Source organism: Bubalus kerabau, chromosome 1 (assembly GCF_029407905.1).
Source record: "Bubalus kerabau isolate K-KA32 ecotype Philippines breed swamp buffalo chromosome 1, PCC_UOA_SB_1v2, whole genome shotgun sequence".
NCBI classification, from domain to species: Eukaryota; Metazoa; Chordata; class Mammalia; order Artiodactyla; family Bovidae; genus Bubalus; species Bubalus kerabau.
The window spans coordinates 98,328,898-98,353,930 of NC_073624.1; the positions used below are offsets into that span (position 1 = coordinate 98,328,898).

General features: G+C 38.6%; 1 protein-coding gene across 4 annotated transcripts in view; it reads left to right on the top strand.

Moving 5' to 3' along the window:
* CEP83 (centrosomal protein 83) overlaps positions 1–25,033 on the top strand; it is a 136,338-nt gene that overhangs the window by 99,946 nt on the left and 11,359 nt on the right. For all 4 annotated transcript variants that reach the window (XM_055585404.1, XM_055585393.1, XM_055585382.1 and 1 more), the window contains 3 exons: positions 9,253–9,328; positions 11,425–11,582; positions 14,403–14,532. In XM_055585404.1, coding sequence (XP_055441379.1) covers positions 9,253–9,328; positions 11,425–11,582; positions 14,403–14,532 — 364 coding nt within the window. The remainder of the gene's footprint in view (positions 1–9,252; positions 9,329–11,424; positions 11,583–14,402; positions 14,533–25,033) is intronic.

Sequence of the window (25,033 nt, forward strand, 5' to 3'; positions counted from 1 at the left end):
ATAGACAGGGGTAGTTTAAACAATGGAAATTTATTTTCTTATAGTTCCGGAGGTTAGAAGCCTGAGATCCCTGTGTATTAGCAGGTTGAGTTTCCCCTGAGGCCTCTCTCCTTGGCTTGAGTGGTTGCATTCTTACTGTGCCCTCATGGGGCCTTTCCTCTGCGCTCACGTATCCCTGCTACCTCCTTCCTCTTCTTATAAGGACACCAGTCTTAGGATTAGGACCCACCCATATAACTTCATTTAACCTTTATTACCTCTTTAAAGGCCTTGTCTCCAGTACAGTCACATATAAGTTACTGAAGCTTTTTAAATTTCCAGGTGATAGGCCTTATTTACTTATTGTTAAATTTTAGTTTTATTGCATTATGATCAGAGAGTATTGTTTCTGTTATTTCTGCTTTATCTGATGCTGCTAAGTTGCTTCAGTCGTGTCCGACTCTGTGCGACCCCATAGATGGCAGCCCACCAGGCTCCCCCGTCCCTGGGATTCTCCAGGCAAGAACACTGGAGTGGGTTGCCATTTCCTTCTCCAGTGCATGAAAGTGAAAAGTGAAAGTGAAGTCGCTCAGTCATGTCCAACTCTTAGTGACCCCATGGACTGTAGCCTACCAGGCTCCTCCGTCCATGGGATTCTCCAGGCAAGAGTACTGGAGTGGGGTACCATTGCCTTCTCCGTTTCTGCTTTATAGGACATACTGGTGTTTTCTTTGTGACCTAATATAACAAGACCAAGACTAGGGTAAAGCCAGTGAGGCAATCAGGGTGCAAAGTTTAAGGCGGTACTCTTATGTGTTGACATTGGACTTGCAGGAAATCTGAACTAAGTCTCATTAAATTTTTTACCCTGGGCACCTCTCTTGCCTTATCCCAGTCTTAGACCTGTAATACAGGATCAATTTTGTGAGTGTTACATAAGGACTAGTAAAGAAAGTGCTCAATTATAAGATTATAAAATTTGATATATACATCCATAAGATCTACCTTATTAACTGTGGTGTTTAGTTCTTTTCCATACTTTTATTTTTTGTTCATTTGTCTTGTACAAAGAGTTATATATTAAAGTCTCCTATTGTTTAATGTGCTTCTATCTATGACTCCTTACATTTCTTGTAATTTTTTTGCTTCATAGGTGATTGCTATATTATTTGGTATATAGATAATTATAACAGTTACACTTATGAATTGTGGCTGTTAGCATTTAAAAGCACTTTGTTTTTGTCTTTTTTTTTTTTGGCTTGAATTTCATTTTGATATTATTATTACTCCTGTTTTCTTATTGCTTCCATTTGCCTGGTGTACTTACTGTTAGTCTGTCTGTTTAAATGTGTCTTTTATGTGTAGCATAGATAAGCAGCTGGGTCTTGCTTTGTATCCAAACTAGAGACCTTTTTGTTTTAATGGATGAGTTAAGCCTGTTCACATGCAGGAGGAGCATAAGAGATCACCTGTTGAGATTTAGAATTATCTTCCTCTTTTTTGCTAGAGGTATTTTGAAGTTTGGGCATTTTCTGTCTTCCATTTATGTGAAAGATGTGATTTTGTGTGGTTTTATTTGATCTTGGTTTTCTGTATTTTTGTAGGACGTGTGTGTGTGTGTGTGTGTGTGTGTGTGTGTGTGTGTGTGTGTATAAAACATAGAACTAGGCATTTACTGTTATCTTTTGCTACCTGAAAGTCCCCTATATCTGCTTTTTTAAAAATTCTAAAATCTTAATGACTTTGTAATTCTATAGATTACAGTTGAGAGTTTTTTTTTAAATCATGTTCATTAAGCTGTAGGTTATGTTTTGGAACACAGTTTTTAATTTTCATTACCCAGGAAAGAATCACCTCAGGCAAAGATATATGTATTATTTACAAATGTCAGGTTTTATGAGCTATTAATTTAAATGTTAGCTACGACAATTCTAGGATCATAAATCTGTTACGGATTTTGAGAACCAGTCTTATGCTACTCTTTGCTTTTAGGTGGGTACATATTTTTTTAATGAATCAGGACAGTTTGGCTCTTTTTTAAATCTCTTCTTGATAGTCTCCAGAAAGGAGAGAGAGGGGCCTGCCCTCACCCCAGAAACCTCACTCTAATGTTTTATCTTAGTATGGTCCCACCGTTTGGCCAATTAGAATCCTTTCTGTTAGAATTTAAGCCTGTTTCTCCTGGTTTGGGCTTCTGTTGCTATAGTGATAAAATGTGCAGCAATCATCACTTGAAGACAATAATGAACTTGACCCTTATTTTTTTATGCTATATAAAGCAGCTTTCATTCCTGTATTTTTAAAATATAAATGATTTTATATTAGCCACTTTAATCATTATTTGATTCCTCTTCAGTTTCTCCAGGCCATTTATAATGTCTGATGGACCCTAATTTATTAAAATAAAGACCTAGTAACCAACTTAAAATATTATATATTTTATTATATATTTTATTAATATAATATAATATATTATATTAGCAGAAGGGTTAATTCACAAAATTTGTACATTTTTTAATAGTCAATAATTGTGTTTTTCCCATGGCAATTCTGGTCTTCTGATTTATCAAGTCTAGCTATATCAACCAGGTCTATTTTGACCAGTTAATAAAACAATCATCATTGTGACTTGTCTTACTTAGAATTTGTGGTAGGTCAGAGAGAGACTACCTGTGGAGAAAAAGGTTTTGCTAGGGTTATGAAAAGTCTAAAGCATATAAAGCAGAAGTATCCATTTATTTACAAAGTGGGATTAATCACTTTGGCAGATGCTTTCAACTATTAATTACATTCCAGTCTCTTGTCTTCATTAACATGGTTTCTTCATCACTGGCCTAAATAATAAAATGATTATTCTAGTTAGTATTCTGTATTTCAAAAGGCTGACCCCCTCACAAGTTTGTAAAATTTATAAAGTCACCTGTAAATTAAAAACATGTTAAAATTACACAATTTTAAATAAGATCACATACCCAGCCAACTTTTGGTTATGGCAGTAACCCAGCTTCAGCTAACTCAGGCATAACAAAAAGTGGTGGCGGGGTTGGGGGGTGGTACTTTATTGGCTGAGATATATTTGGACAGGACAGGGATTGTGCTGGTCTCACGGACAGCTGGATCCAGGAACTCAAATGTGCCAGATGAGAGTGACTTCTTCCCTCCTTTCCCTGCCTCCTCTCTTCTTTCCTAACTCCTGTATCTGCTGCTCTTCTACTGCTTTCTCTGTGAGGACAAGACTATCTTTTGAGATCAGAGGCAGAGTTCTCACTTGATGATTCTAATTAGGAAAATCTGGAAAGACTTTGTGTATGGTTCATATGCCTCTCCCTGGGCCCACCACTGTGGTCAGAGGGATAGGGCACTCTGACTGCTGAAGTTTTATTGCCTGTTTCTGAGTGCATGGGCATGGTGGTGGTATGTAGAGGGAAAGGTGGTAAAGTGCAATTTGTTACCACAAGTGGGAAGAGATGTCTTAGAGAAATAGCATCAGTTAACTAACTGAAAGAAAGAGAACTTGATCATTTAAAATTTTTGCAGTTTAAAGCCAGAGCTGTATTTTTCTGTTTGTGGCTTTCTAATTTCTTCTTAAGTTTTTTAGAAACATTTTAAAAAACTCTCTCCTAATATATCTTCCTTTCTACTTATTATACTGTATCTTGAGATGAATTATCTGTTGCATATCATCTTAGTAGGGAGCAGGAGACTTAGACTTGGCCAGTTGAACAAGTTCTTTTACAGAATTTGAACAGCAAACTAAGGGATGGAAAAATATGTGGCAGCTTTTGACAGACCAGACAGTTTGTGTGACATGTCCTTGTTTGTAATTCAGGCCAATTACTCTAGCCTGGTTCTGGCTCTCTAGTTCCCTGTCATAGAGTCTAATGTATCTTCCCAGGAAGGTCCTTTTTTCTTTGCTAATAATGACCAGAGACGATTTCCATCACTCAGGGCAAGAACCTTGGCTTTCAGGAAAAACTGCCTTTCTCAAAAAACTGATTCTAAGGATCTTAGACAATAGAGAAATCACAAATACGACTTCTGTGTGGTAATTGAGACTGACATCAAATGAAGCCAAGAGTTTTAAGTCTAGTTTCTCAGTCATACTAGCCACATTTCAAATGTACATAGCCACAGGTAGCTAGGAACTATCATATTGGATGTGCAAATTATAGAACATTTCCATCATTAAAGAAAGCTATCAGACAGTGCTGTTGGACTATAAGTTCCTTAAAGACGGGATTTTGTCTGTTATTCTCCGGTGTATCTGCAACACTTAGGACTGGGTTCTGCATTTGTAGGTACTCAGTAAATAGTTACTGAATGTTGAAATGACATACATCAGCTGCCTGTCATAGAAAACGTAGGCAGTAGTCAGCACAAGAGAACTTTGAAGAGAACTTAGAAGAACTCCATCTCATTGTTAATCCAAATGTTTCCCACTGAACTTTTCTGCAGCTGCATACTCTGTACTTTGGTCTTCCAGTCTGCTTACTTTCAAATATAGTTTCTTTCATAATTACTTTCAAAGTGTAAAGCACTTGATCTCATAGTTTCTCATTTCTCAACTTACCCTTTACCTTTCAACTTCTCCCCATCAGCAATCCATTAACAATTTTTGCTGTAGCCTCTGAAATCTGTCTCATTACCAGTAAATTTTTTTATAGTCTCCACATCTTTAAAACACCCCCCTCGCTGATAACTTTGTCCTGATGGTGTATTGCCTGGCAGCATTTTTAAGTAGAAATTATTTCTCCATCCTGTCTCCTACATCTAGGGACCAAGAAGAGAAATCACTGTTTGTGAATCCCACTCTTGCTTTCAGACCATTGTTTGAGTCAGTTCGGTTCAGTTCCTCAGTCGTGTCCGACACTTTGCGACCCCATGGACTGCAGCACACCAGGCTTCCCTGTCCATCACCGACTCTCAAAGCTTTCTCAAACTTATGTCCACTGAGTCGATGATGCCATCCAACCATCTCATCCCCTGTCGTCCCCTTCTCCTGCCCTCAATCTTTCCCAGCATCAGGGTCTTTTCCAGTGAGTCAGTTCTTCGCATCAGGTAGAGTTTCAGCTTCAACATCAGTCCTTCCAGTGAATATTCAGGACTGACTTTCTTTAGGATTGACTGGTTTGATCTCCTTGCAGTCCAAGGGACTCTCAAGAGTCTTCTCCAGCACCACAGTTCAAAGCATCAATTCTTTGGCACTCAGGTTTCTGGCTCTGCTGTTAAAGAATCCGCCTGCAATTGTTTGACTAACTTTGGTTAAAATGGCCTTTCCTTTGATGTTCCTTGCATCCATCTCATGCCTGTCTTTTTTTCTACCAGTTACTGACATACAGAATATTCCCCAATGGTCCCTGAGGACCTTCACTTCTGTTTCAGGTTTTCTCTATTTTCTGTCCTTTCCCATCATTCTTACTGACCATACTATTCACATTCTTGACTCTTCTAACACCTTAGCCATTTGTTTATTTTATCTTAATTCTGGCATTCTTCATCTGTATTCTAAGCCCTTTCACTTAGCCGTGGTTTGGAGACCTTGTCATCTCCTAGAGCCAGTCATTTCAGACACTTATTTTTTTTTTCCCTCTTTCCACCCCGTTTTCACTGAAGATAATGAAACTGATAGTTCTTGTACTTTAAAAAAAAATTCCTCCAGTCTCTTAGACTGGTTCCCCTGCTGCCATTCAGCTTGGAAACTGTGTCCACTGTCCCACCGTGCTCTTACTTGTACCTGAGCAAAGGATCCTGGATATGAATTTTTTCCACTTCCTACTGAGAATTCCTGTATCTTTATTCATCCCCTTCTCCCTTTCTATTAAGATTCTTTCTTCCCTTTGTATCCAAAGTAAGTAGTGCTTTTCATCCCACCCCTTTATTTCCTCTGGAGTCTTGCTTTGGCAGTTACCCTCTTCTTTACCTCTACCTTCTCCTCAGACTCAAAGGTTCAGTTCAGATTGCGTGATCCTTTTATGAAAATTAATTGTACTTTCTTCTATAGTTTGTACTTTTAAAACTTATTTTCTTTTGGCTTGTGATACCCTTTGACTATTCAAAACCTTCTAATCATCTTCAGCACTTTTTCAAAATAATATCTACATGTTTTGAACTCTTACTGTTACTGAAATTTAAGACCATTGAATTTATCCCTGTTAAGGTTACTTTTTGTTAAATGTAAATATCCCTTAGAATCCCTAACTATAATGATCTTAAATCAAGGACTAATTTTCTCCTTAAAGAAATAAAAATCTCCAACCAGTTGTGAATTCTAAGCCAGCACTGCTTCAGCAAAGTGAACTGAAGAGAATTATGTAGATCATCTTTTATAGTCTACCAAAATGATATTCTTACCTCTTTCATGTTTAATGATTGTCAGATACTCTATCATTTTTTGGTTTATTTGGCTTCGAATTTTGTATGTAGGGCATTTTTGTTTCTCTTCATGTCTACATAATTTATTTAGAAAGCGTCATGAGAAACTCTGGGCTGGAAGAAGCACAAGCTGGAATCAAGATTGTCAGGAGAAATATCAATAACCTCAGATATGCAGATGACACCACCCTTATGGCAGAAAGTGAAGAAGAACTAAAGAGCCTCTTGATGAAAGTGAAAGTGGAGAGTGAAAAAGTTGGCTTAAAGCTCAACATTCAGAAAACAAGATCATGGCATCTGGTCCCATCACTTCATGGGAAATAGATGGGGAAACAGTGGAAACAGTGTCAGACTTTATTTTTGGGGGCTCCAAAATCACTGCAGATGGTAATTGCACCCATGAAATTAAAAGATGCTTACTCCTTATGACCAACCTAGATAGCATATTCAAAAGCAAAGACATTACTTTGCCAACAAAGGTCTGTCTAGTCAAGGCTATGGTTTTTCCAGTGGTCATGTATGGCTGTGAGAGTTGGACTGTGAAGAAAGCTGAGTGCCGAAGAATTGATGCTTTCGAACTGTGGTGTTGGAGGAGACTCTTGAGAGTCCCTTGGACTGCAAGGAGATGCAACCAGTCCATTCTGAAGGAGATCAGCCCTGGGATTTCTTTGGAAGGAATGATGCTGAAGCTGAAATTCCAGAACTTTGGCCACCTCATGCAAAGAGTTGACTCATTGGAAAAGACTCTGATGCTGGGAGGGATTGGGGGCAGGAGGAGAAGGGGACGACAAGAGGATGAGATGCTTGGATGGCATCACCGACTTGATGGATGTGAGTTTGAATGAACTCCGGGAGTTGGTGATGGACAGGGAGGCCTGGCGTGCTGCGATTCATGGGGTCGCAAAGAGTCGGACACGACTGAGCGACTGAACTGAACTGAACTAAATACTTTCATAACTGGGTCTTGTTTCTTAACTGATTTACCAGGTGTATCCAAAATCTTGACAAGAGCCAAGCTATATTTGAAGCCTCACTGTAACTCTGGACCTGAGAGAGGACCCACGGTGTTTTCTCCTCTATTATCATCTTCATGGTTACGTGAAAAGAAACTTTTATTAACTCAGTAACCTAAAAGTGCCAAATTAATAACACCATAAACATTTAAGGGAAAAATGCACAGGTTTGAGAGCATTACGTATAGCTAGACTTACAGAATCAGAGTGTGACTGGTCCTGTCAAAGGAGCACAGGCAGAGCAAGACTGGCTCTCTTCCTTTAGAGCAATTGTTTCTGGCTTTGTATGTACCTATCTCAGAAGCAGTGTATTTTATGGTTCGTCCATGTCATATTGTCCAACCAACTTGTGCATTTAAATATTTAATCCAAGATTTGAGTTGGTTCATTTAGTCCATCAGCAAATACTGAATCTTTATTAGTGTTTAAAGCACAACTCTAGGCCCTTGAGAATGTTGTCTTCCCAAGAAGCAGTTTTAATTAGGTTGAAAAGGCATGCTATTAATGCTAAACTATAAAGAGTACGTGCCAAACAAATTATATTTGAGGTAAGTGTTTGAAGGATTTTCAAAAGGGAGGGTTGAGAGCTTATCCTGTCAAAGCTAATTAGTGTAAAGTCTTTCTCATGAGGTTAGTCCTTTGGTCACTAGGGATGCACTGTGTTTTTAAGGTTTTGGCTGAGAATGTATCATTCCTTTTGAAGAGGACACAAATTGTGTAAGTGTTCTTTCATCTCAGGGATGAAAACTCAATATATTTTACAGAACATAGTATGTTGTCTTGTACTAGATAGTTTTCTTCTAAATTCTGGATTTAAAATCAGTATAATTGTGGCATAATGAAGTGGGACACAGGAATACTTAGGTATTAGAAGACCTTTGTCCCATCTTAATTTGGCTGCTTGGTAGCCATGTGATTTGGGCCTGACTTAGCTAAGCCTCAGTCTGTCTTTCTGTATTATTTGGAATTATAAAGATGACTCTTGTTACTTCCATAGAACTATTGTGAGAAATTACTAAACTGCTGCTGCTGCTAAGTCGCTTCAGTCGTCTCCGACTCTGCGCGACCCCATAGACGGCAGCCCACCAGGCTCCCCCGTCCCTGGGATTCTCCAGGCAAGAACACTGGAGTGGGTTGCCATTTCCTTCTCCAATGCATAAAAGTGAAAAGTGAAAGTGAAGTCGCTCAGTCGTGTCCATCTCTGTGTGACCCCATAGACAGCAGCCTACCAGGCTCCTCTGTCCATGGGATTCTCCAGGCAAGAGTACTGGAGTGGGGTGCCATTGCCTTCTCCATTACTAAACTGGCCAACCTTAATTAAATGTTGTCTGTTATACTCTAGACATCATGGAAGGCTTTAAAGATACATTTAGAAGCTGTATAACCTAGTGGAATGAAAATGAAGAAGCAGTATATCTGAAAGCATGTTGTAAATTGTGAAACACTGCCTGGCTGTAAGATGGCTCCTCCTGAACTGGACTGCTTTCTCTTGCCTTACTAACCCATTGTGCTCTTCTCCACCAAAGCCTTTTGTTCAGGCTGTCTGTCCCCTGTGTTTGTCAGAGCCCTACCCATCAGAGTTACATCTCCATGTAGTAATCTCTCATCCTTCTAGATAGAATTGATTTCTCATCTTCTCTGTGCCCATAGTTCATAGATTTTTTCATAGCAGAAGTAGGAGTTTGTTACATTTTACTTATATATAACATTTACTTATATATAACAACTTGGTTGCTTGAAGTCAAAATCTTTGCCTTTGAATCTACCACTTTGCATAAAGACAATGCCATGTGTCAATATGAGCACTCAGTAAGATGATTGTCTAACTCAGTGAAATATATGAACTATGGATTTTTAATAATATCTTTTGTTGGGTTGTGACTTTTAGGTTAAAACTTCAACAACAAATTGTGGATATTGAAAATGCAGAAAAAGAAAAAAAAGAAAATTCTGACCTGAAACAGGTATTATTTTAGCAAACATATTGCTTTTATTTTTTTAAGTGCTTCTTTAAATCTGTGTTTTGAATCTATTGGCATTTTATATATAAGAATTCTGAAAATATTTCAATTGATAATGAATTGATGAGGTTGATATGTAAAGATAAAGTGTTTAAACCTCTTTAAGCTCTTGTTTATTAAGTTTCTTTTGCTAATTGCTATTTCTCTTAAAATATTTATATGCTGTGGCCCACGATCAGTTTTTTATCACTATTTACTTATGGCTGTGCCGCGTCTTCATGGCCTCACACAGTCTTTCTAGCTGCAGTGAGCGGGGGCTGCTCTCTGGTTGTGGTGTGCAGACTTCTCAGTACTGCGGCTTCTCTTACTGTGGAGCGTGGGCCCTAGGGTGCTTGGGCTTCAGTAGTTGTGGTGTTGGGCTTAGCACTTGTGGCACGTGGGCTTACTTGCCCCATGGCGTGTGGAATCTTCCTGGGACCAGGGATTGAACCCTTGTGCCCTGCATTGACAGTCATATTATTAACCATAGGACCATCAGAGAGGTCCCAAGATCAGTTTTTTAAAATTATATTTTAAAGGACAATATTTTGATATTATGAATTTAAAAAATGAATTAGAAAGATCATCCCTGTTTTGAGTTACTTGTGTGATTGACTTGTAACTTTGCATTTCTTATTCCATGAGCTATTTTTTTATTACATCCCTCTGAAATCTAAAGAGTTGTATTTATGGAAGGAAATTCATATTTTAATTAAAGTTGTTTGGGTTTAGGAAAGATCTATATGGGCAAAACATGAGGAGTGAAAATTCCACTTTTAGGATTTATGCTTTGCATATATAGTTATGGTTTCTGAGTCTGAAGTAGGAGGGCATAATGTTTAATACTCAGAAGTTATCTAGTTTCATTGGCATTGAGCTTTCTGTCATCCTGAAGATATGGAAAAGTATTAAGCTCTTTGAAGGTTGCTTGTTCAGCCATCTATAATACAGATTTAATATTTATAGCTGCAGTTAAAAATACTGAATATTCTTCTGGAGAAATTCATTCTAAAATAGAAATCTGAGACATAACCTTTTTACTTTATTTTTCTGATGATTGCTTTTTGTACCTATATAATTCTGTAGATGGCTTTGCTACCATAAGAAAGTAATGGAATTATTTCTTATTTATTGCATAAAGAATCTGCTTTCTTTTGACTCTTGTCTTATAATGAATTCTTTTGATCTGAAATCACTTAAACTCTCTGCCTCCTAACTTCTCTCAGAGATTGGCTTTTAGAGGTAGAAGAAAGTGAAAGAAAAAGGAGAACTTGTTTATTAATTGGTAAAATGCCTTTTGCAAGAAGTAGGTATAAATGTGTCCCAAATGTGTTATTTGGATAGAACTTAAGAGCAGTGATGTGAATCTCCTAGCCTGTTAATTTGTAACTAGATAATCAACTACTTTTCATGAGAAAAAGTACTATAGAGATAAACTGGGATAGAGAAGCCTGAGTGACATTTCACAGTTTGATAAATGGGTCTAGAGGCAAAGGAATCCCTACCATTCATTAGGTTTCTCAAATTATCTTTCTTCTGCCCAACACTGGATGTATAGACTGCTTGAAAACTACTCAGAAACAATGTGAGAGTGAGCCTTTCTGTATTTATGATTTCTGACTGTTCAGAAAGCAGAACCCCCTGATGGAGTGCTAATCACAAGGTTTGTGAAAGTATGAGATGGTTTTCTTAGCAGCTTTCCCAGCTCACCTTTTAAAATCTATTCTTTCCTAGGAGGCTAGGAGACTCATATTTGGATTCTCTTTGCTCACCTTGCTGCTCTCTTTCTAAGGACCCTTCTCCCCGTTTCTAGTACCTCTTCTGGCCTGCTTATTTGGGCAAGAGGAGAGAAGACTCAGTTGCAGATTGAGGAATAAGGTTCTTTATAGTCTCTGGTTATATTAAGAAATGATCCTAATGCTGCTGCTTTTTATTATTTTGTTCCAGGGCATCCCCAAGGGCACATCAGTTGGGTGGGACATTTGTGAGGGAAGATTAGTGTCTTCTGTGTCTCTCATATTCTGTTGCATTTGTTTATGTTTCTCTTCTTCTCTTTTAAGCAAATCAGTGGTTTGCAGATCCAAGTGACCTCACTGGCACAGTCAGAAAATGAGTTGCTGAATTCAAACCAAATACTGAAGGAAATGGTGGAGAGGTTAAAACAGGAATGCCGAAATTTAAGAAGCCAAGCTGAAAAAGCACAACTAGAAGTTGAAAAGTAGAGTTTGCTTTTTTTATGTACAAATTGTTTCTTCTTTATGCTGTATTCTTTTAACGATGATTCCAGTGTTGAATGTATTTTGATTACTAGTTAAAATACCCCATCGAAATGTACAGTGGTTTTAGGTAATGTATTTTCTGTTTCTAGAGATGAGCTTTTAGAACTCTGAGATTGGTTTTTTAAAAAAAGAAAAGACCTCTTAAAATTCTGCCTGACCACAGTGTTTTGAAAACCTTCAAAGAAACACTTCTTTATTCATTGAGTAAATCAATACATTTCTTATTACTTCAAATATATAAATTCTTCTGAATGCTAGAAGTCAGAAACAAAATTTTTGATATGTACAATTTACTTCCGAGAATTAGAATCTTTTGAATTTTCTCTTTGAAAAGCTCATTTATTTGTTTATATTTTTTGATCTTGGAATCTCTTAGTAGTAGACAGTCTAGTAAACTGTAGGGAGATGATTGTGGTGATCAAGATTTCCCTGGAAAATTTTGTTTATATATGGTAGAAAACTACTATTTTGTATTTGCTTTGTTATTATAACATGTCATTATAAGTTTTTCAATCTAGAAACATTATTCTTTTCACATTTTTTCTTCTGAAGGCTGCTTGCCACATAAAATTTTTTTTCTTATTTTCAGTTTTTCATTTTTTAAGGCTTGACCATGGCTTCATATATGTGGTTGAATTTCAAGAAAAGTAAGCAAGATAATTGTCCATGATGTGTTGTGACATACCACAGAGTCCAAATTATTTTGCTTACATTTTGCAAAAAAAAAAAAAAATAGAAATTTGTATCTTGGAATCCTTTAAGTGTTTTGGAATCCTTTAAACCTTTAAGTGTTTGATTTCAAATGTGCTTAAGAATTCTAATAACAGGATAGCTAGCAAATTTAACCAACTTATCATTGGTTTCTGAATGTTATTCATAGGATTGTTGTTTAGTCGCTAAGTTGTGTCCAACTCTTTGCGACTCCATGAATTAATAGGCTGCCAGGCTCCTCTTTCCACAGGATTTCCCAGGCGAGACTACTGGAGTGGGTTGCCATTTCCTTCTCCAGGGGATCTTCCCAACCCAGCAGTCAAACCCTCTTCTCCTGCATTGGCAGGCAGATTCTCTACTACTGAGCCACCAGGGAAGCCCATTTATAGGATTACATAGCAGAAAATAGCTGGACTAGCAGTCAATAAGATGTGATTTTGGTCCCAGCAAAGACACTTAAAATCTGCATGACCTTAGTCATGTAGTCTTGACTCCTCAGGGTTTGTATATCTCATTTGTACTGCCTATAGTGAGGATACAAAAAAATCATAAAGCATACAGAAAAGCTTTAAAGATGTAAGTTGTTATGATGTTACTATAAAATAGCATGTATATGAAATTTACTCTAGCTAGAAAATATATCACATTAAGACTTGATAACAATGCTGATTGCCATCTTTACTGGGCTCAGTTTTTAATAGCTTGGTGGTATCAAAGTGAAGAGGAACTCAAAAGCCTCTTGATGAAAGTGAAAAAGGAGAGTGAAAAAGTTGGCTTAAAGCTCAACATTCAGAAAATGAAGATCATAGCATCCAGTCCCATCACTTCATGGGAAATAGATGGGGAAACAGTGGAAACAGTGGCTGACTTGATTTTTCTGGGCTCCAAAATCACTGCAGATGGTAATCGCAGCCATGAAATTAAAAGATGCTTACTCCTTGGAAGTAAAGTTATGACCAACCTAGACAGCATATTAAAAAGCAGAGACATTACTTTGCCAACAAAGGTCCGTCTAGTCAAGGCTATGGTTTTTCCTGTGGTCATGTATGGATGTGAGAGTTGGACTATAAAGAAAGCTGAGCGCCAAAGAATTGATGCCTTTGAACTGTGGTGTTGGAGAAGACTCTTGAGAGTCCCTTGGACTGCAAGGAGATCCAGCCAGTCCATCCTAAAGATCAGTCGTGGGTGTTCATTGGAAGGACTAATGTTGAAGCTGAAACTCCAATACTTTGGCCACCTGATGCAAAGAGCTGACTCATTGGAAAAGACCCTGATGCTGGGAAAGATTGAGGGCAGAAGGAGAAGGGGACGACAGAGGATGAGATGGTTGGATGGCATCACTGATTCAATGGACTTGGGTTTGGGTGGACTCCGGGAGTTGGTGATGGACAGGGAGGCCTGGTGTGCTGTGGTTCATGGGGTTGCAAAGAGTCGGACACAACTGAGCGACTGAACTGAACGCATATATATGGAATCTAGAAAAATGGTATTGAAGAGCAACAATGGAGAAACAGACATGGAGAACAGGCTTATGGACATGGGGAGAGGGGAGGAGAGGATGAGATGTATGGAAAGAGTAACATGGAAACTTACATTACCATATGTAAAATAGATAGTCAACAGGAATTTTCTGTATGGCTCAGGAAACTCAAACAGGGGCTCTGTATCAACCTAGAGAGGTGGGATGGGGTGGGAGATGGGAGGGAGGTTCAAAACTGGGGGGATATATATATATCTATGGCTAAGTCATGTTTAGGTTTGACAGAAAACAACAAAATTCTGTAAAGCAATTATCCTTCATTTAAAAAATAAAAAGATTTTTATGAAGAATAAATGATGTAGTACATGTACTCTTTTAATAAGCACAGTGGCTGGCTCATAGGAAACAGTCACTAATGGTGGTGTTAGGAAATAACGTGGTCATGCAAGAATGCCTGTGTTGGATAAGGAAGAAGGTGGTGAAGGAGGAGGTAGTGAGTTTGACTATACTTGTGGTAATATCTATTTAATTCTAAGGGTTAATAGGTTTTGCATACATTCTCTGACAGGGCATTGGAAGAGAAGCAGATACAATGGTTGGAAGAAAAGCATAAGCTTCATGAACGTATCACTGACAGAGAAGAAAAGTATAATCAAGCTAAAGAGAAATTGCAGCGAGCTGCAATTGCCCAAAAAAAGGCAAGTGGTTCTTATTAAATTATTTCTGTAGAGTAAAAACATAACTATTTTAGAAGAATATAATACATAATTAAAACAGACTTTAGTGGTATGTTAAGTTTGATATTTAAACATGACATTTTGCTGTCAACTTTGCAAAGATAAATTGGGAACATGCAAACTAGTCAACAAGTTTATTTCAAAATATGTGTACAAGTCAGTTTTCCAGAACCCACATACGTTTTTCCACAGAGATGGTAGTTTTCATTGATAGTTTCTAGACCAGCCCATACAAGGCTCATTTAACTCATTCTTCACTTACAGTGTGATTAGGTCTGTTTCAGCTGTGCTTAACCAGTTCTTGTAACATTGTTTTTGTGGTTCCAATACTTTTTTGTTTCCAACTCAGGAATATAGGAGCAAGTATCTCCTTACCCCAGCAGAAGGAACTAGGACTCCCCTGGCTTCTGAAACACTTGTGATAGTTCCCACACTCATGATCTTTTTAAAACTTCATCTTTGCAGGCATACTTTCTCCAGAACCTAAAAACTTTAGTCCAGGGCATCATGGAAATAATGTAACCAGGTGATTCATCTAAGTCAATGGTTTTTACAAAAGCAGACCCAAGGAATGCAGCATAGCCCCATTAATAACCGTGGCTCACTATGGCAGCAATTGAGCAGTTATTTTCAGCAAGATTGGCACATGTATGTTGGGTGAAGGGGAAAGTAGTAAAAAAAAAAAAAAAAAAAAATCCCATAAATGAATTGTTATGTCTTCATTTCATAAGTTCCCTTAGTACTGGCTTTGGTGTGAGAAAGTGAGAAGGTCTAAAGTGAGAGGAAGGTACTTCAGGACATATACAGATTGGTATCTTAATGTCTATATGTTTATTGTTAAGTGTAGTTGTTCATATTTGCTTAAGAGAACTGTATATCATTTACATATTCTGAATTTGGAAATAAAGGACGCAGTTCCTAGTGACTTGTTTATGTTATTAGATATAACTGCCAAATTTGCTCTGATAGTTGGAGTGACAACATGAGAAACCTAAACGTTGTTATTTCCCCACTTTCTTGGTTTATAAATATTGCATTTTTCTTTTTTGTATGCTAAAAGTAGTATAACAGTGAGATTATAAAACAGTACTTAACTATATAGGAATACCAGTGTTTTATACTCAAATATAAATACTTATGTTGTTTCATTGTTTTTTCCTGAGTCTATCACTTCTCTTTCTCTTTCCTTCTGTCCATATAAGTACTGAGCAGTGTATCGATATTGATGGGGTTTTAGTGAAGTTATTTCACGGCTTGGGATGATCTCAGAAATCCTACTTATGCCTCCGTGTATTCAGATGCCTAAAAGCATCTGAAGCCAGATTTTAGCTGGAAATCATTAGAAATTACAAGGGCTGATTTTATCTTTCACAGAAAAACTTTTATGTTGAGGCTTTAGAGGTAAGTATCTTAGAGATCACATTCTAATTATTGAGGTTAGGTTGGGTTGACTTCCTTTGGTGCAAAAGTGACATCCAGTGGTGAGAGAGATTATCAACTAATCATAGGTATACCTGAAAGAGGGGAGAAGGTGGTATTTTAAGAAACTTGCAAAATAACCTTTGATCAGTATTGACCTAGGATGAATGTTTTTCCTACTGAAATAACTGCCAAATGATGAGTATGAATATAGTAAATATCTATTTTACTTTTAAAAATGTAATCTGTGGATTATGATTTTAAGTTGTAGAAAGTTGTTAATTCAGTAAATAATTATGACCCAGAGCTATCCCATCATGTGGAACACTACCCTGTAGGCTTACAACTGTACCTCAATTAAAGTGAAAAAACAGACAATACATGTGACATGGAAATACAGTCAAAAGTATATAAGTGTATGTCATTTTAGGGCTGGGAGATCTTAGTATTCAGATAGATTTTTGCAGATTAGGAAACTGAAGTGGTAGGTAGCCAAGATCACTTGACTAGTTAGGAACGCCATGACTGAAACCTGCATCTTTCTATTCTTAATTCTGTGTTTTTTCTGCGTTGTTACTCTTTTCATTTCCCCCTTTCTTTGATTCCAGATACTCTACTGCTCTATTGTAGCCATAATGCACATGAGTCTTATTTCTTGTGGCAAAACAGTCACTATAAAATTAATTTCTTTAACTCAGACCCTTTTCCCATTCAAATTAATGTTTCTGTATGAAAATTTTGGCTTATAAGATAGCATAAAGAGGATTCGTAAAATTGCAGCAGACTTAAAATTTCTTTAGATGACAAAAGTCACAACTTTCTTACCTGGTAAGATTGAAAACAGGTCAAATATGTATTAAGTCTAGAGCAGAAATCATAATCCTTTCGAGTTATTTTCCTGTGAGAGGTTCTTATAACTGGGGAGCAGCAGCTTGATCTTTTTCCTACAGGCTAGGTGAAATGGCTCACTGCCGTCTGACTGTTCGTTTACAACTCCAGCCTCTTTAAGCACAAAGCTTATATCCTTTCTGGTAAGTGACATTACACGAAGATGTAACGACTGTGTGTAATGGTATTTTGTTGATTTGTTTGGAAAAGCTTGACCAGGTGTCTTGAGTTGGAATGCCCTTCTGTAACTGATGACTTCCCTGTATGTTTTCCTCACACATTCTTAAAGTGTGAGTATGAAGAGCAATCTCTTGGCAAGAGGACAATGATTTGTGTTTTTCCCTTTGAGGCACTTGAAATAACTTGTGATTTTTATTCTAAGGTATATGTCTTTGAAATAATTCTTAGTTAGAGGTTATGAATGGTTTAGAAAAAGAAATGAACCATAGTCTTAAAGTTGTAAAATATCTATTGAACGTGTTTTGTGGCCTGGCATTATGTTATACACTGAGCAGAACATAGAAGCCATGATTAATTCCTCCTTTTTGACCATATAATCTAATTGGAGAAATAAAATAACATCCAATACCTAAAGAATCTATTAGTCACTTCCATGTGATCTGTATGGACACTAAAATTTGAGAACCACTCTCCTAGCGAGAAGAAAGCTTGAAGACAGACTAGTTAGAAAGCTATTACAATAATCCTAAAATGACGTAAGAGGTCTGGAATTTGGGCTTGCAGTATAGAATGAAGGTGAAGGATGACTCCTAAAAGTATTCCAAAAGAAAAAAAATTACAGACTATTACAGTGCTAAATAAGAAAAAGGAAAATAGGAAGTATTTTAGCTATGAGAGGATATAAGAGGAGTTATCATAATGAAATAAAGAGCATGTGTCAGTTGAGTACAAAGAGAAGATGTATTTGACTAAACACATGTCCAGTATAAACTGATAACAGTGCATCCATGTAGACAAGTCCTGGACTCTTAAGTGAAGATATTGTGTAGGTAACCAGAAACAATGGAACATAAAGCATAAAGATCAGTAGTTCAGATTAAAGATGTATAATTAGATCCTTCAAAGTTGGGGAATGGCTGAAAAATAAAAGGACTATGAACTAAGTTGACTGAGAAAGTAGCTGATTTAGTAGAGGAATGGTCAGATGGTCATAGAGGTAGAATCTATAGTATGTTGTTATATAAGCCACAGGAAAGAAAGATATCAAAGATAAATGCTCATGATTGTTGTAAAGAATCCATTGAATTTGGCTAGAATGTGATAAAAGGAAAATTTTAGCTTTGATTCTTGCATCAATATCTTTTGATTTGTCTTATACTCTTTTGTGTTGTAATGTTTAGAACACTAAGGCATCCATTTGATTATCCTGTGATTGTATCAGACTAAAATCAAAATTAAAACCATTTCTTACAGCTACTTTCCCCTCTGGACTCTGATTTCTTTCAGTGGAGCACCATTCTTCCAATCACTTATACTTCAAACCTGTGATTCATCCTGAGGACTCCCTTTTCCCAAATCTAGTCAATCCTTGTATTAGTTTTCTAGGGTTGCTATAACAAATTACTACAAATTATGTGGCGTAAAGCAACAGAAATGTATAATGTTATGGTTCTAAAGTTAGAAGTCCAAAACCAAGGTGTCCATAGGGCCATGCTCCCTCTAGGGGCTCTGGGGTAAGGGTCTGCTCCATGCCTCTCTCCCAGCTGCTGGTGGACGGTGCCTCTGACTTCACATGGTGGTCTCTCTGTGCGTCTGTCTGTGTGTCCAAATTTCTCCCTTTTTATAAGAACACAAGTCAATATTGGATTCAGGGCCTACTCTCAATCTTAACTCTACCCTTTTTTTAAAATAAGGCCACTCTGGAGTGTTTTCCAGCACCAAGAACCAATTACCTAATTTTCTGTACACCAGCTGGGCATCTGACTGTTCAGTTGAATTCTGACACTGCATCAGCTCCCGCAGACTGAAGGACTCCATCTCATAGACTGCCTGCATGTCAGCTGCAGGGTTCTCAGCCCTCTGCACTGCTGACTGAGAGCTGTTAATCGGGGTCCCTGTAAAACCCCTGCCCAGGTTCTATGGAAACATTTAATTCATATTTACTGGTTTATTATAATACGACTCAGGAATAGCAAATAGAAGAGATGTGTACAGCAAGGTATAGAAGGGGTGGGATGTGCCACCCTCCTAGCAAATCAGTGTACTCACTGTGCTGGAGGCTTTCCAGGTGTCCTTGTTAAGCGTTTTTATAGGTGTTGGTCTCAGTACCCCGCCTCCCAGAAGTTGAGAATGGGAGGTGGGAGTAGGGCTGAAAGTTCCTACCTTCTTACCACTTGGTTTTTCTAGTGACTAGTCCTATTTTAAGACTATCTAGGGATTGCACCCTAAGTTAACTCATTAGTATTAACTCAGATATGGTTCAAAAGGGCTGATTATGAATAGCAAAAGATGCTTCTATCACTCAAGAAATTCCATGAGTTTTAGGAGCTCTCTGCCAGTAACCCAGGAAAAAGACCAAATACGTTTCTTTTTATATCACAGTTATATTCTGAGTAAACGTAAGTATTATGGAGACACTCATCTACCCAGTCACTAGAGCCTATGAATTCTTCCTTTATAATATATCTCACATTTTGCCCACCTCATTTCTTTTTATTCCTATTGCTAACATCTGAGCTCAGACTCTTCTCTTCTCTGTATTCATGTAGTCAGTTTACTCAACAAATTCATTGAGAACCTGCTATATGCTACGTATTGTTTTATTTGCAGGTATATACAAATAAAGACTGTACTAAGGAGCTTATATGATAGTGGATGGGAGACATGGGGTAAAGAAACAAATACATATCAGGTGAATATGTGTGCTAAGAGGAAAACTAGTGGAGATAGAGGGTGGTGGTTTATACAGGTGATCAGGGAAGGCTCTGATAAAGTAACATTGTGCAGAGACCTGGAGGAAAGAAGGGAGAGGCCATCTTTTGTTTGTAGGGAAAGAATGTTCCAGAGGGAATAGAAAGTAAAAGGTGGAGGCAGGAGTCGACTTGGTGTGTTGAAAGAATACAAGAAGGGAGACCTGATTGGCTGAAATGGAGAGAAGTAGGAGGAGGCTAGGTAATGTTGGGGCTTTTTTTTTTGCATTTTATTCTGAATAATAGGAACACACTAGAGAGTTTTGAATTGAGACATGATATAATCTGAATTATATTTTAAGAGAATTTCTGCCTGTTGTGTAAGTGGGGCAAAGAGGACTCAGGAAGACCACTTTTCCGTGTCCAGATGGGAGCTGTAGAGAACTAGTAGTAGGCTGATGGTAGGATTCTGGATACATTTTTAAAGGTGGAGCTTACAGTGGTTATAGGTTATTACGGAGATGTATCAAAGGTGACTGAGATGGTGGGCTTGAGTACCTGGTTAAAGTAGAATTGCTGTTTACTGACATGGGAAAGACCTTGGATAGGACAGATTCAGGGGTAAAACAGAGATGCCCCCTTTGGACACATTAACTCTTTGAGATGCCCACTAGTCTTCCAAGTGGAGACATTAAGTATTCTGGTGAATACATGAATCAGGACTTCAGGGAATAGGACTGGGCTGGAGATAAAGATTTGGGGCTCAAATGGGAAAGACTAGGGATCTCTTCAAGAAAATCAGAGGTACCAAAGGAACATTTCATGCAAAGATGAGCTCGATAAAGAACAGAAATGGTATGGACCTAACAGAAGCAGAAGATATTAAGAAGAGATGGCAAGAATACACAGAAGAACTGTACAAAAAAGAGCTTCATGACCCAGATAATCACGATGGTGTGATCACTGACCTAGAGCCAGACATCCTGGAATGTGAAGTCAAGTGGGCCTTAGAAAGCATCACTACGAACAAAGCTAGTGGAGGTGATGGAATTCCAGTTGAGCTATTCCAAATCCTGAAAGATGATGCTGTGAAAGTGCTGCACTCAATATGCCAGCAAATTTGGAAAACTCAGCAGTGGCCACAGGACTGGAAAAGGTCAGTTTTCATTCCAGTCCCAAAGAAAGGCAATGCCAAAGAATGCTCAAACTACTGAACAATTGCATTCATCTCACGCGCTAGTAAAGTAATGCTCAAAATTCTCCAAGCCAGGCTTCAGCAATATGTGAACCATGAACTTCCTGATGTTCAAGCTGGTTTTCGAAAAGGCAGAGGAACCAGAGATCAAATTGCCAACATCTGCTGGATCATAGAAAAAGCAAGAGAGTTCCAGAAAAACATCTATTTCTGCTTTATTGACTATGCCAAAGCCTTTGACTGTGTGGATCACAATAAACTGTGGAAAATTCTGAAAGAGATGGGAATACCAGACCACCTGATCTGCCTCTTGAGAAATTTGTATGCAGGTCAGGAAGCAACAGTTAGGACTGGACATGGAACAACAGACTGGTTCCAAATAGGAAAAGGAGTACGTAAGGCTGTATATTGTCACCGTTTATTTAACTTATATGCAGAGTACATCATGAGAAACGCTGGGCTGGAGGAAGCACAAGCTGGAATCAAGATTGCTGGGAGAAATGTCAATAACCTCAGATATGCAGATGACACCAACCTTATGGCAGAAAGTGAGGAGGAACTCAAAAGCCTCTTGATGAAAGTGAAAGTGGAGAGTGAAAAAGTTGGCTTAAAGCTCAACATTCAGAAAACGAAGATCATGGCATCCGGTCCCACCACTTCATGGGAAATAGATGGGGAAACAGTGGAAACAGTGTCAGACTTTATTTTTCTGGGCTCCAAAATCACTACAAATGGTGACTGCAGCCATGAAATTAAAAGACGCTTACTCCTTGGAAGGAAAGTTATGACCAACCTAGATAGCATGTTCAAAAGCAGAGACATTACTTTGCCAACAAAGGTTTGTCTAGTCAAGGCTATGGTTTTTCCTGTGGTCATGTATGGATGTGAGAGTTGGACTGTGAAGAAGGCTGAGCTCTGAAGAATTGATGCTTTTGAACTGTGGTGTTGGAGAAGACTCTTGAGAGTCCCTTGGACTGCAAGCAGATCCAACCAGTCCATTCTGAAGGAGATCAGCCCTGGGATTTCTTTGGAAGGAGTGATGCTAAAAGCTGAAACTCCAGTACTTTGGCCGCTTCATGCGAAGAATTGACTCATTGGAAAAGACTCTGATGCTGGGAGGGATTGGGGGCAGGAGGAGAAGGGGACGACAGAGGATGAGATGGCTGGATGGCATCACTGACTCGATGGACGTGAGTCTGAGTGAACTCCGGGAGTTGGTGTTGGACAGGGAGGCCTGGCATGCTGTGATTCATGGGGTCAGAAAGAGTCGGACACGACTGAGCGACTGATCTGATCTGATCTGAATGTGTAAATCGGAGAAGGCAGTGGCACCCTACTCCAGTACTCTTGCCTGGAAAATTCTATGGATGGAGGAGCCTGGTAGGCTGCAGTCCATGGGGTCCCTAAGAGTCGGGCACGACTGAGTGATTTCACTTTCACTTTTCACTTTCATACATTGGAGAAGGAAATGGCAACCCACTCCAGTGTTCTTGCCTGGAGAATCCCAGGGACAGAGGAGCCTAGTGGGCTGCTGTCTATGGGGTAACACAGAGTTGGACACGACTGAAGCAACTTAGCAGTAGCGGCAATGTGTAAATGGTATTGAAAGCAATGGGACTAAATGAGGTCACCTAGAAAGTGAAGAAAGACAGAAAAGAACAGGTTTGAGGATTGAGTTTTGAGGAATTCCAAACTTTAGAAGTTGGAAAGTTAAGGCAGAATGGTCGGTATGATAGGAAAAGAACCAATAAAGTATTGGATGCCAAGTGAAGAAAAATGCTTCAAGAATAATTAGCCGTGTCAAATGACATTCATCAGATCGAATCAGTCGCTCAGTCATGTCTGACTCTTTGCAACCCCATGGACTGCAGCACACCAGGTTTCTCTATCACCAATTCCCAGAGCCTACTCAAACTCATGTCCATCACATCAGTGATGCCATCCAGCCATCTCATCCTCTGTCGTCCCCTTCTCCCACCTTCAATCTTTCCCAGCATCAGGGTCTTTTCCAGTGAGTCAGTTCTTCGCATCAGATGACCAAAGTATTGGTGCTTCAGCTTCAGCATCAGTCCTTCCAATGAATAGGATGGACTGGTTGGATCTCCTTGCAATCCAAGCGACTCTCAAGAGTCTTCTCCAACACCACAGTTCAAAAGCATCAATTCTTCGGTGCTCAGCTTTCTTCATAGTCGAACTCACACATCCATACATGACTACTGGAAAAACCATAGCTTTCACAAGATGGACCTTTGTCGGTAAAGTCAAGTCTGCTTTTTAATAAGCTGTCTAGGTGTGTCATAGCTTTTCTTCCAAGGAGCAAGCGTCTTTTAATTTCATGGCTGCAGTCACCATCTGCAGTGATTTTGGAGCCCAAGAAAATAAAGTCTGTTACTGTTGCCACTGTTTCTCCAACTTTTTGCCATGAAGTGATGGGACCGGATGCCATGATCTTAGTTTTGAGTTATAAATGTTGAGTTATAAGCCAACTTTTTCACTCTCCTTTTTCACTTTCATCAAGAGGCTCTTTAGTGTCAACGAAAAATTAATCAGTCAATATAAGAAAGAATTGTAAAATATTATTCGAGACAAATTTGAGGATTATAATTGAAGAGCATCTCAGAAAGCTCTGAAAGCTGTTTCCCCCATTAGAAGTCAAGATGCAGTTTATTTAAGTTTTTTTTTGAGACAGAGAGCTGTACATTAAATGACATATTATTGACAGTTTACACAGTCCAGAATTAAGCACCATTGTTATATGGGTCGTGTGACCCTTTACGAGATCAAGAGTGAATGTTATCTTTCAAGGAGTTGTCTTGTTGATGCTAGGTGAATGCTGCCATTTATGGTTGAGCAGATATTCCTGCTGATGGGGGAGATTTGGTCAGTGCATAATGACAGATACACAGTGAAAGGAGAGGAGGCCAAAGTCAGAGAAGAATTTTTATGTTTAAATTTTTCTTGTCTTCCCATAATGTGAACTTTATTTCACAATGGTAAGATGATAAAATAGTAATATGAAGACAGATTTTCTTTGGCTATGTGAGTATTAAAAAGAAAACTAGAGGAAAACAATATAATGGGAAGGACTAGAGATCTCTTCAAGAAAATGAGAGACACCAAGGGAACATTTCATGCAAAGCTGGGCACAGTAAAGGGCAGAAATGGTATGAACCTAACAGAACCAGAAGATATTAAGAGTTGGCAAGAATACACAGAAGAACTATACAAAAAAGATCTTAATAATCTGGATAACCATGATGGTGTGATCTGTCACCTAGAACCATATATCCTGGAGTCCAGTGGGCCATAGGAAGCATTACTACAAACAAAGCTAGTGGTGTGCTTAGTCGCTCAGTCATGTCCAACTCTTTGTAACCTCCATGGACTGTAGTGCACCAGGCTTCTCTATCCATGGGCATTCTCTAGGCAAGAATAAGTGTAAGTGTGTTAGTCGCTCAGTCATGCCCAACTCTTTGTGACTGCAGCCCACCAGGCTCCTCTGTCCATGAGATTTTCCAGGCAAGGATACTGGAGTGGGTTGCTATTTCCTTCTCCAGGGAATCTTCCCAACCCAGGGATCAAACATGGGTCTCCTGCACTGCAGGCAGATTCTTTACCTACTGAACTACAAGGGAAGCAGCTTGCTGTGCCTTCCTCCAGCGGAGTTTCCCAACCCAAAGACCGAACTCATGTCTCCTGCATTGCAGGCAGATTCTTTACTGTCTGAGCCAACAGGGAAGCCCAAAGCTAGTAGAGGTAATGGAATTCCAGCTGAGCTATTTCAAATCCTAAAAGATGATGCTGTGAAAGTGCTGCACTCAGTATGCCAGCAAATTTGGAAATCTCAACAGTGGCTGTAGGACTGGAAAAGGTTTCATTCCAGTTCCAAAGAAGGGCATTGCCAAAGAATGTTCAAACTACTGCACAATTATACTCATCTCACACACTAGCACGGTCATGCTGAAAATGCCTGAAGCTAGGTTTCAACAGTACATGAACCAAGAACTTCCAGATGTTCAAGCTGGATTTAGAAAAGGCAGAGGAACCAGAGATCAAATTGCCAACATTTTTTGGATCATTGAAAAACCAA